The sequence below is a fragment of the Oncorhynchus keta genome, chromosome 7 (genome assembly GCF_023373465.1).
Source record: "Oncorhynchus keta strain PuntledgeMale-10-30-2019 chromosome 7, Oket_V2, whole genome shotgun sequence".
In the NCBI taxonomy this organism is placed as follows: Eukaryota; Metazoa; Chordata; class Actinopteri; order Salmoniformes; family Salmonidae; genus Oncorhynchus; species Oncorhynchus keta.
Genome location: NC_068427.1, coordinates 11,603,058 through 11,615,345, shown reverse-complemented (window position 1 = coordinate 11,615,345; position 12,288 = coordinate 11,603,058). Strand labels below are relative to the sequence as shown.

Below are 12,288 nucleotides of genomic sequence, written 5' to 3'. Positions count from 1 at the left end.
ACAGCTGCCTCTGATTGAGAACCACACCCGCCCAAACACATAGAAATAGAAAATCCTAGAACATAGACTGCCCACCCAAATCACACCCTGACCAAACCAAAATAGAGACATAAAACGCTCTCTATGGTCAGGCTGTGACAAACACAAACACACGTGCACACTCACACACACTTTTACAATCGTCATATGCTGCTGCTACTCCGTTCTTTATTTTACTCTCATCTATTGTGATGCCTTCATGTACATATCTACCTCAAGTACCTGGTACCTCTGCACATTGATCTGGTACTGGTACTCCCTGTATATACAGTTGAAGTCAGAAGTTTACATACACCTTAGCCAAATACATTTAAACTCAGTTTTTCACAATTCCTGACATTTAATCCTAGTAGAGTTTGGATCACCACTTTATTTTAAGGATGTGAAATGTCAGAATAATAGTAGAAAGAATGATTTATTTCAGCTTTTATTTCTTTCATCACATTCCCAGTGGGTCAGAAGTTTACATACACTCAATTAGTATTTGGTAGCATTGCCTTTAAATTGTTTCATTTGGGTCAAACGTTTCGAGTAGCCTTCCACAAGCTTCCCACAATAAGTTGGGTGAATTTTGGCCCATTCCTCCTGACTGGTGTAACGGAGTCAGGTTTGTAGGCCTCCTTGCTCGCACAAGCTTTTTCAGTTCTGCCCACAAATTTTCAACAGGATTGAGGTCTGGGCTTTGTGATGTCCACTCCAATACCTTGACTTTGTTGTCCTTAAGCCATTTTGTCACAACTTTGGAAGGATGCTTGGGGTCATTGTCCATTTGGAATACCCATTTTCGACCAAGCTTTAACTTCCAGACTGATGTCTTCAGATGTTGCTTCAATATATCCACATAATTTCCATCCTCATGATGCCATCTATTTTGTGAAGTGCACCAGTCCCTCCTGCAGCAAAGCACCCTCACAACATGATACTGCCACCCCCGCGCTTCACGGTTGGGATGGTGTTCTTCGGCTTGCAAGCCTCCCCAATTTTCCTCCAAACATTACGATGGTCATTATGACCAAACAGTACTATTTTTGTTTCATCAGACCAGAGGACATTTCTCCAAAAAGTATGATCTTGTGCCGTTGATCTTGTGCAGTAGATTCCCATGTGCAGTTGCAACCCGTAGTCTGGCTTTTTTATGGCAGTTTTGGAGCAGTGGCTTCTTACTTGCTGAGCGGCCTTTCAGGTTATGCCGATATAGGACTCGTGTTACTGTGGATATAGATACTTTTGTACCTGTTTCCTCCAGCATCTTCACAAGGTCCTTTGCTGTTGTTCTGGGATTGATTTGCACTTTTTGCACCAAAGTACGTTCATCTCTAGGAGACAGAACAGTCTCCTTCCTGAGCGGTATGACGGCTGTGTGGTCCCATGGTGTTTATATTTGCATAATATTGTTTGTACAGATGAACGTGGTACCTTCAGGTGTTTGGAAATTGCACCCAAGGATGAACCAGACTTGTGGAGGTCTACAGAGGACCAGAGTGCAACTTGTTCTTGTTTGGGAACACACACACAAACAAATCATGCCTTCATGATTCGTGACCGCCGGTGTGGCGGTAATACGGTCACCGCAAACAGCCCTATCTGTGACACAGATAAGAGGATGGACGAAGAGGAAGGACGTTTTCCTCTCTGCATCGGAAACATGAACGTGGAGTTGCATCTTGGGCTAGATCATTAAAATGCCATTAAAGAGGCTGTCATCTGTGTATCTGCTGAAGTGACAGCCAGCGCCTGGCACGGAGGCTGTCTGCGAGAGAAGAAACAGAGGCTGCGTCCCAAATGGTACCCTATTCCCTACTGGTGCACTATGTTTGACCAGGGCCCTATGGGAATAGGGTGCCATTTGGGCCGTGGAAGGCGAGAGGGCGAGAACAAAAGAGGATTCCTCTAATCTTATTTTGCATCTTATCAATGGCCGTTTTATCACAGAGAAATGAACAAACAGAGATTGGACCACAGACAAATTTGGATCGTTGGTCTCTCTCCAAAACCCACATGATTCTCTGAATACTGTACTGCAGATGAGGTGGTCTTGTAAGCTACACATCAGAAGACGGTGTCTACATCCCAAATGGCACCCTATTCCTTAAGGAGTGCACTACTTTTGAGCACCCGTAGTGCTCTGGTCAAAAGTAGTGCACTACATAGGGAATAGGGTGCCATTTGGGATGCATCCAATATCCTCCAAGCTCACATAAAACAGCCTGATCGTAGAGGGCTGCTGTGCCGTTGTGTTGTTCTGCCTGGCTGGCTGTACCACAAAAGCTGCTGCTCTGATGATCTGCTGCTGTTGCTGTTGATGATGATGCCTTCTGCAGCTGAATGAAAGCAACACAAAAGCCAATCTGTGTGTATTTTAGGACACAACAAAGATCCAAACACTGCCAAAGAAGGGCAATAATTTCTTCCTTTCGGACTGCCATTCATCTGGGCCTCACAAGCATACATTTCCTCTGGTAGCTCGATAGCTAAGTATTTTCCAAAATGTGGCTCCAGGCACGGTCTCTCTATGAGGAGAGCAATGTAGAAACGTTCGATCCTGCCATTATACTGCTATTGCAGTGAATAAAGGGATGTAAGTAAGCCGACCTGCAGTGTTAGTTCAGCCTACATCAGTACTCGTTGGTGGGAGAGTCTGGGCTCTGTGCTGTCGAGAGATGGGCATCTCTCAAGCAAATAAGGGCAGGGGAAAAAAATACACGTTGTCTATGGTCTTAATGCACTTAATTAGTGAATGGAGGACACTTTTCCTGTGGTTGATTTTCATGCCAGCCAGGTAGGCTATACTCCTGTTGTAAAGATAGGTAATGTGCTTTATATTAGGAAAGTTGAGAAATAAATATAGTAAGCCTAGCCTAGCCTATAGAAAGCTGATGGGATCCTCCTCTTTTTAATAGAGGCCATCACTCTGTTTTCTCCCACAATTGCATAGCCTATAGAAATGTTGCGCAACATGAGCACATGGGCTCTCATGGAGTGTTTGATTCGATTTTTGATCACATTTGCATTGATGTCAGTGTGATTATAGGGACAACGGAATGAGTACCAGGAAGTTAGCAAGTTTGGTAAGCTTCTAATGACCATCAGCAGCATCAGAGCTTGGAGAAGCCCAATTACCGTGACTAAACGGTCACGTGGAATATGACTGCCTTCATGACTCGCGAGCGCCGGCGTGGGGGTAATACAGTCTCCACAACAGCTCTAGTCGCAGTCGCACTGGTACCTGGTTTTTGTCACGCTGCTGTTGATGCCTACTACTGATGACACTGATGAGGAGGACTGTGATGGAGAGACAGAGGAAAGGAGAGGGTTGTCCCTGGGCTGGGTTGAAACAGACAGACAGACCTGAGTGTGCCAGGGTCAGCCTAGTACACACTGCCCCCCTCCATCATGTCACGTTGGCAGCAGATTATCTGCCCTCCGTTCTGCCAGTCAGTCAGCCACTGCAGTGACATCAGGCTCCTGCTGAACAGGCCAGTGAAACAGCCCGCAGGCTGCAGCCACTGCTCTGTTCTCTCTATCTGTCTATCTCTCCCTCTCTCACTCTCCGGTCCCATAGGATAATTGCTCCAAGAAGGGCTTCCATTTCTTTTATGGCTATAATCGAGGCGGGAATGCTTTCAGATTTCTCCTGGCCTGTCACAGCGGTAGGTGAGAAAAGAAGAACGAGGAGTTAAGGCCAGAGGTAGCTAGCTTCCTAGTCGATTGTATTTAGAGGCCTTAGTTCCTCCGCAGTGGTGGAACGGCTTCTGCCATCATGGCAATTTGAACCTAACTCCTGCTTTTTTCCCAGCAGCAGGTGTAGAGATTCCACAAAAAAGGTCAAAGCCTGCCTTTTAGTCAATGGCCAAATGATTGTATTTCTTTGACTTCTCCAGCTCCAAGAAACACAGGTCTACACAGAGGTCACTTGGATTAGTCTGCCAGAATGGAGGATGGAGGAAGCATTGCATTGTGATCTCAAGAGGGACATTTTTCGGGTTTGCTTTTCGTTGCTTAAAGAGGTCGTCACATTTTGAGCACTCAAAGCAAGGACAACCCCCCGAGCAGTGCTTTACTACACCACATACCAGCTGCAGAGGAAATTCTGTCTGTGTGTGTGTGTGTGTGTGTGTGTGTGTGTGTGTGTGTGTGTGTGTGTGTGTGTGTGTGTGTGTGTGTGTGTGTGTGTGTGTGTGTGTGTGTGTGTGTGTGTGTGTGTGTGTGTGTGTGTGTGTGTGTGTGTGTGTGTGTGTGGTTTGGATTTACTATCCTTGTGGGGACCGGAAGTGCTCACAACGATAGTAAAACAAGGACAATTGTGGGGCCATTACACCGGTCCCCACAAGGAAAAGGCTTTTTTCGGCTTTGAGGTTAGGTTCAGGGTTAGGTTAAGGGTTGGGTTTAGGGGTCAGAGAGAGAGAGAGAGAGAGAGAGAGAGAGAGAGAGAGAGAGAGAGAGAGAGAGAGAGAGAGAGAGAGAGAGAGGGAAAATAGAGGGAAAAGAGAGAGAGAGAGAGAGAGAGAGAAAATAGAGAGGAAAAGGGAAAATAGAGAGAGAGAGAGAGAGAGAAAATAGAGAGAGAGGGAAAATAGAGAGAGAGGGAAAGAGAGAGAGAGAGAGAGAGAGAGAGAGAGAGAGAGAGAGAGAACTTCTGTGAGTGTGATGTTTACAGTTCATTTTTGTTGTTTATTTCACTTTTGTATATTATCTACTTCACTTGCTTTGGCAATGTTAACATATGTTTCCCATGCCAATAGAGCCCCTTGAATTGAGAGGGAGGGAGGGAGCATTATAATGCATGCTCAGCTCAACTGCCTCCTTGTCTGCTGTGAATGGCACCACAACCCTTACAGGAGCTTCTCATCTAAATCACTGTCTACTGGTATTAAGATAATTATTGCAGGAACATGTGGTGTGGGAGAGCTGTTGTCTTTACACTTTACCACTCAGAGGGGTGTATGTTTTTAAGACAGATATTTGAATCTAGATCCGTCTCTTTATATACAAACACACATACATACACACATACATACATACATACATACATACATACATACATACATACATACATACATACATACATACATACATACATACATACATACATACATACATACATACATACATATATATATATACTTCATGACAAAAAGTATGTGGACATTCTCGTCAAACATCCATTTCAAAATTATGGGCATTAATATTGCCGCTTTTTACACATTCTTAAAGTGAAGGTCTTTTAAGGGAGTATGCGAGCACATTTGTTAAGTCTGGCTAGGCACCAGCCGAACTGAAGCACGCGTACGCCTTCAGACAGCAGCTCCAAATAGTCCCCTCTGTGAACGGCTAGGCTAGGCTACCTTACAGCTTAAAGAATTCCTCTTGGGTTGTTGACTTAGTTACACCCAGTGTCACCCAGGCCAGGCCAGGCTGAGGTGATTAAGTCATAAACTAGGCCGCTCCGGAGAGGAGGAGTCTGGATGAACGCATACAGCAACTTCCTCCTCTTTTCCTGCCTTTCATTATTGCAGGGCATATTGGACCCTTCGGCCGTGGTAGAGGATAACTCTGAATCAGCCAGCTTTCCCCCGCACATCAGATTGGGAGTAGGAGTACACTTTTCTTCTGTTCTCGCATATTCTACCACATTTTCCATGTCGCCTTTACTAACTTAAGGGTAGCCTAAGCTTTCGCATTGAGAAAAAAAAAGGCTCACGTTTCACTGTGATGATTCACTGTGTTATTGTCTTAAGCCCACAATACAGTGCTCCAGCGCTCAGTTCACAGGGATAACCTTGCTAATGTGGCAGAAAAAGCATTAAAAAACATGGGGTTTTTGCTGAATTCACAGAATATGAGAAGTTGACTGGCTGAGTGCCATTCTGTGGCTTCCCTTCAGTCTCCAGCTTCATTCCACTTCAGAAGTAATTGATAAGAAAGTAGGTCTTAGATTATATACAAAAACACCCGCTCAGCTAAATTAAATTACAATAAGATAATAAATATTAGAGAGAGAGGCCATGTCTGAATACCCATACTAGCGTACTAAGAGGAGGACCATCATCCTAAGTGAATTTCATAAAAATAGTAAAACATTAAAAAAGTTATCATTTTTAAATGAAACTACTATTTTGCAATGAAGGTCTACAGTTGCCTCAACAGCACTCTGTAGGGTAGCACCATGGTTTAGCCAGAGGACAGCTAGCTCCTACATTGACCCCTTCTATAAACGTACACAACGTCCGGAGGACGTCCTCCAACCTATCAGAGCTCTTGCTGCATGAACTGACATGTTGTCCACCCAAAGGATCAGCAAATGAATCTAGTACTGAAAGCATAAGCTACAGCAAGTTAGCACTGAAGTGCATAAAATGTGATGAGTAGATGACTCAATGAGAGAGAGAGAATGAGGGAGAGAGCTTTTTTTCACTTTCACTTTGCTAGCAAATGCAGCTAGCTAGTTTAGTCTACTCAAACACCAGGCTCAAATGTAGCTAGCTAGTTTAGTCTACTCAAACACCAGGCTCAAATGTTAGCTAGCTGGCAATGACTATCCAACACAACACTAGAACTCTTAAGGTAAGCTTTTGATTTTATTTATTGTCACCTGGGCCCACCTGTGTAACTGATTAATTTCTCTAAACTCTGAATAGAATAGGAATGGAGTTATAGGCCTACTCAGGCTGGTTATAGGTAAACTATCACATTTGTACTATATATATATATACTTTAGCCAACATGTTTCAAGCAGGCCACCATAGTCCCTGTGACCAAGAACACTAAGGTAACCTGCCTAAATGACTACCGATCCGTAGCACTCATGTCTGTAGCCATGAAGTGCTTTGAAAGGCTGGTCATGGCTCACATCAACACCATTATCCCAGAAAACTCTAGACACACTCCAATTTGCATACCGCCCCAACAGATCCACAGATGGTGCAATCTCTATTGCACTCCACACTGCTCTTTCCACCTGGACAAAAGGAATACCTAGATGAGAATGCTATTCATTGACTACAGCTCAGCGTTCAACACCATAGTGCCCACAAAGCTCATCACTAAGCTCAGGACCCTGGGACTAAACACCTCCCTCTGCAACTGGATCCTGGACTTCCTGAAGGGCCGTCCCCAGGTGGTAAGGGTAGGTAACAACACATCTGCTACGCTGATCCGTAACATGGGGGCCCCTCAGGGGTGCGTGCTCAGTCCCCTCCTGTACTGCCTGTTCACTCATGACTGCATGATCATGCACACCTCCAACACCATCATTAAGTTTGCTGACAACACAACAGTGATAGGCCTGATCCCCGACAACAATGAGACAGCCTTTAGGGAGGAGGTCAGAGACCTGGCAGTGTGGTGCCAGGATAACAACCTCTCCCTTAACATTATCAAGACGAAGAAGATGATTGTGGACTACAGGAAAAGGAGGACCGACAAATTGACACTCTCTTGTGACAAATACAATTTGATTTGATTTGATTTTGCCCAAAACACCTGATAAACATGACATCAATATCGTATCCACATTCCGAATCTCTAGTGCCGACACATTCAGAAATCAAAAGATTTCGTTTAAAAGCGATGACGAGGGCCAAGAGAACAAAACAAAAACAAAATTCAATGAGAAAACAGAAACCCGCTTTAAAAAAAGACTTCTGTTTTCAAAGATGTAGCCTACGATGCAATTCCCGTGATTAAGGAGAACAAAAAATACGTGGCTTGCATTTGAACACCACCACAGAAGCTTCACTATTGTTGGGCTACTTGAAGAGCGCTAGGGCCTGTCACACGCAGCCCAACTCTTCCAATGCATTGTGGAAAAGTGTGCATCGAATTCCACTAGATGAAGAGCCGAAATTAGTATTACATCCTGGCATTTAAACCATTTAAACCAACCAGACTCGATTTTTGAAAATTCACATATACTCAATTTTCGCAGCTGAGAACGAGTCATTTGCGATTGCTTTGTTTCCCTGTTATTCGTTGATTTCGGAAGCGCTTCCCCATACATTATTAATCAGCTGTTGTCAAAGCAGAAAAGAGTATGACATCCGGGCATTTAAAGTATACTTGATATTTTTTTTAAATGCTATTTTCGCATACTCAAACAGTCTAATATTTGGAACGCAAGTACGGGTATTTGGTAACGGCCAGAGAGTTAAGTTAATTTCAAAAACATTTCGAGGTCTTAACGAGAGAAGAAATAAAACTCCCAAAGTCTCTGAGTGAGATGAGTATGAAAGAGCAAAAAAATGGTGGCTGTAATAAGCTGAAATGGTGGCTGTAATAAGTTGAAATGGTGGCTGTAATAAGCTGAAATGGTGGCTGTAATAAGCCATTATGGAGGTGTCACACAGATAGTGGGTCAGAGAACAGTAAAGACTAAAGTGGGAGCAGCAAAGCCAGACAGCGTCCCAAATAACATCCTGTTTCCAATGTAGTGCGTGATTGGCTCTGGTCAAAAGTAGTGCACTCCATAGCGAATAGGATGCCATTTGGGACGTGGCCCGGGAATAACTAGCAGTTCCCGTCTGAAAACCCTGACATTAACATCAAACACTCTCTGGCTCATTAGCAGTCAGGAGCGGAGGAGGCACAACTCCAAAATGAACAGAGAACGCAATCAAAGAAATCCTGGCCAGCCTGTCCTTGTTTGGGCATTGGGCAGAGCAGGGTGAAGACGCACATGGAGAAGTTTTAACAGAAATATAGGGGGGTAGCATACTGACTCACCATGCAAGCATTCGTCATAAGCCTGTCCACAGGCACAGGTTAGCATGTTTAAACCAGGCAGGATCCCTCGAAGGTCTGCCGCCTCACAATCACAGGAAAGACTCGTGCAGAATCAGGAAAATAACTACAACCCCAGCAACAACGGCGACCTCCACAAGGCACCCGGTTTCCTCCTCCTTTCCCTCCCTCTGTCTCTCTCTCCAACTCCTTTTAAACACTGAGGACGGATTAATTTACACTCTCCCAAATCCCAAACAAGAATTGCCTCCGAGGCATGTCTCCATCCAGCGTTTTAAAGTACAGAACTCTCTATGGCTACTCTCTCTTCCTCTCTCTTTCTCTCTCTCTCTCTCTTCCTCTCTGTCATTCTCTTCCTCTTTTCTCTCTCCCTCGGTCACTTTCTTTCTCTCTCTCTCTCTCTCTCTCTCTCTCTCTCTCTCTCTCTCTCTCTCTCTCTCTCTCTCTCTTCTCTCTCTCTCTCTCTCTCTCTTTCTCTTTCTCTCTCTCTCTCCCTCTCTCTCTCCCTGCCTCACTTACTGCCTTCTTGTCCTGACTAAGCCTAAGGAGGAGCGGCCAGGCAGATGAGCACTCCGGGGGAAGGAAGTGACATTGACAGGTGCTCTCCAATGGAACTCTCCTTCCTGTTGACTTGGGTAAACAATGGGAGTGTGACGCGCTGCCAGGGAGGAAGGGGGAGAGCGAGAGAGCAGCAGAGGGAGGACTGTGAGTCAGAGCGTGTCCTGACACAGATGGCTAATCTCTCTGTTTGCACTAGATGGCTCTCTTGATTGTGGACACGCAGCACCGCCGGACATAACTTGGTCCCCTGTTCCTACCGACCGCCAGCTAGGACTGATGGCTAATGGTCAAAGGACAAAGCATTCTGAGCTTGTTAGCTGTGTTCACAAACGGTTGCGAAGAGTCTCGTGATAAATGTCGTGGTAAAAACGACAACCTCTTGACAAGGCACTTTCTACAGTGATCTGGGCCAGCTCGCACTAGGTAAACGATAGTACCACTGTTGATACAGCGTGGGTGTGTCTAAGAGTGCAGGGATAAAGTACAGCCTGACTGTACCTGCTCTTTAGCAGTGGTGCAATATGGTAGGTGTGACAGAGGTTTGTGTACCTTCTATCGGGCTGTGTTACAGTGTGAGAGGTGTGACAGAGGTTTGTGTACCTGCTCTGTGGCAGGGAATGATGCAGGTGTTTTTTGGGCACTATGGGCAGGGATACCGTTTGAGAGATGTTATGGAAGTTGAGTAATCTCGGGTAACCCAGAACTAAAGTCTTGCGTAATCGGTCAGACACTCGATTAAGGTCTTGGTCTGTACATGTTAAGAGAAGAGATACTAGAATGAGGATCGGAACCGGAACGAAGAGCTCCGCTCCCGCTCTCTTGGCAAGTGTACGGACCAAATGTCACCTCCCCTTCGTAAGATGCTAACACCTGCGAAATCGGGATTTTTCCAAATAACCAGTGAGAAAAAACCTCAGCAACTGTTGCTGCTCGTTATCAATCGGTACTCATAGTATAAAGACAGAGCCTCGGTATAATTTATGTTCACATAGTCTGTCGAGTGATTGTAGCATGATAGATGTTTTGGAAGTTCCTGTACCTGCTCTGTGCAATGATACAGTAAGATAGGTTCCATTGGATAGGTGTCACACCTACCATATTGCACCACTGCTAAAGAGCAGGTACAGCTCCTCCGCTCTCTCCACTGGCTTCCAGTTGAAGCTCGCATCCGCTACAAGACCATGGTGCTTGCCTACGGAGCTGTGAGGGGAACGGCACCTCAGTACCTCCAGGCTCTGATCAGGCCCTACACCCAAACAAGGGCACTGCGTTCATCCACCTCTGGCCTGCTCGCCTCCCTACCACTGAGGAAGTACAGTTCCCGCTCAGCCCAGTCAAAACTGTTCGCTGCTCTGGCCCCCCAATGGTGGAACAAACTCCCTCACGACGCCAGGACAGCGGAGTCAATCACCACCTTCCGGAGACACCTAAAACCCCACCTCTTTAAGGAATACCTAGGATAGGATAAAGTAATCCTTCTCACCCCCCTTAAAAGATTTAGATGCACTATTGTAAAGTGGCTGTTCCACTGGATGTCATAAGGTGAATGCACCAATGTGTAAGTCGCTCTGGATAAGAGCGTCTGCTAAATGACTTAAATGTAAATGTAAATTGGATTTGCTGTACCTGCTCTTTGACGGAGGCCAGAATGTTGTTGGCAGTGGTGTCAGCCTCCATGTTCCTGTTGGTGTGTTGGGTTCCCTCTCTGATGGTCAGCAGAAGCCCCTCCTCCGTCACTGGGCTCTGCTCAGGAGCTGGCATTCCTCCTGTAGGGACACAAACAATCTGGTCACCCAACATGGTCCTCGTGGCACATACATGTGGACATATGTGTGTCGTTGCGTGCACACTACACACGACCATACCATCCAAAGACCATTGGCACAGTCGATAGATACAATAAGACACACAAGCACGCAAGTGTGCACAGAACCCACCAAGCAGACTTAGTACACAATCTGGTCATATATTCACTGACAATACTAAAACAGTAAGCTAACACACACATAGACACACCCACGCATGCCAGATGGATCATTCCAAAGATAGACAGCCAGCGAGTCAATTCCATATGGACTTAACGCAACAAATAACTTCAGTGATGATGTGTCAAACTCATTAAAAGAAACAAAAAAACAACCCAGACAAACACACAACATCTTCAAGTGTCCAAAAAGGAAATTTGACTTCCCACAATTCCCTGAGTGTGCGGCGGCACCATATAGGAAAACACGTAAGGAAGAGATAACACGTTCTTCTTCTTACCTCGCTCCTGGGCGACAGGAGTGAAATGAAAAAGTCTGAGCGCAAGTAGTTGTGGCCTTCATTATAATTGTTGACAGGCCAAACACCAGGGGAATGTATGGGAAGGCCGGTCTTGATTAATATTTACCTGAAGGAGCCTGTTGAGCCAGACAGGATGGTTAAGCACCAGGGCCAATGCCGGTCAATTTCTGCCCAGATATTGGCTTCTGGAAAGCGTCATTAAACAATATCTTTACACCAACCAGAGCACCACCCCTCCCAGCATAACTCAATAAGACCTCCATGAAACTGTCTCTTTTAATATACCTCATTCATTATGGTAGTCAGCTGGTGATTGGTGGAGTCGTTCTGGCGTATTATGCCAAAAGTGCCATACACTATTAAAGTTATGAAGTACATTACTACTGGAGGCGCACACACACCACAACATATCAAGTACATGAATCAGTTAACACAGTCTGACAGCCAGCCAGCCAGCCAGCAGAGAGGATCACTGGGCTGTTTACATTAGAGACACACAGGCCCTGGATGGGAAGCTCCTGTCCTGCGAAGACTAGCCAGGCTAGCCCTGCTACGTGTGGTAGGTCCCCCAGACATTCGGCCGATATGTGACCCCGTGGTATTCTAGCATTTTGTCACCACACAGAGGCGTGAGTATTTCATGGTGACAGCTGATCGGATCAC

The 12,288-nt window shown here is 45.5% G+C and overlaps 1 protein-coding gene across 7 annotated transcripts in view; it reads right to left on the bottom strand.

Moving 5' to 3' along the window:
* LOC118385797 (plakophilin-4-like) overlaps positions 1 to 12,288 on the bottom strand; it is a 121,747-nt gene that overhangs the window by 89,040 nt on the left and 20,419 nt on the right. For 6 of the 7 annotated variants that reach the window (XM_052521968.1, XM_052521969.1, XM_052521972.1 and 3 more), the window contains one exon: positions 10,966 to 11,105. In XM_052521968.1, coding sequence (XP_052377928.1) covers positions 10,966 to 11,105 — 140 coding nt within the window. Of the gene's footprint in view, positions 1 to 8,760; positions 9,224 to 10,965; positions 11,106 to 12,288 lie in introns of those variants that run through there. The other variant, XM_052521974.1, reaches the window with a different exon arrangement.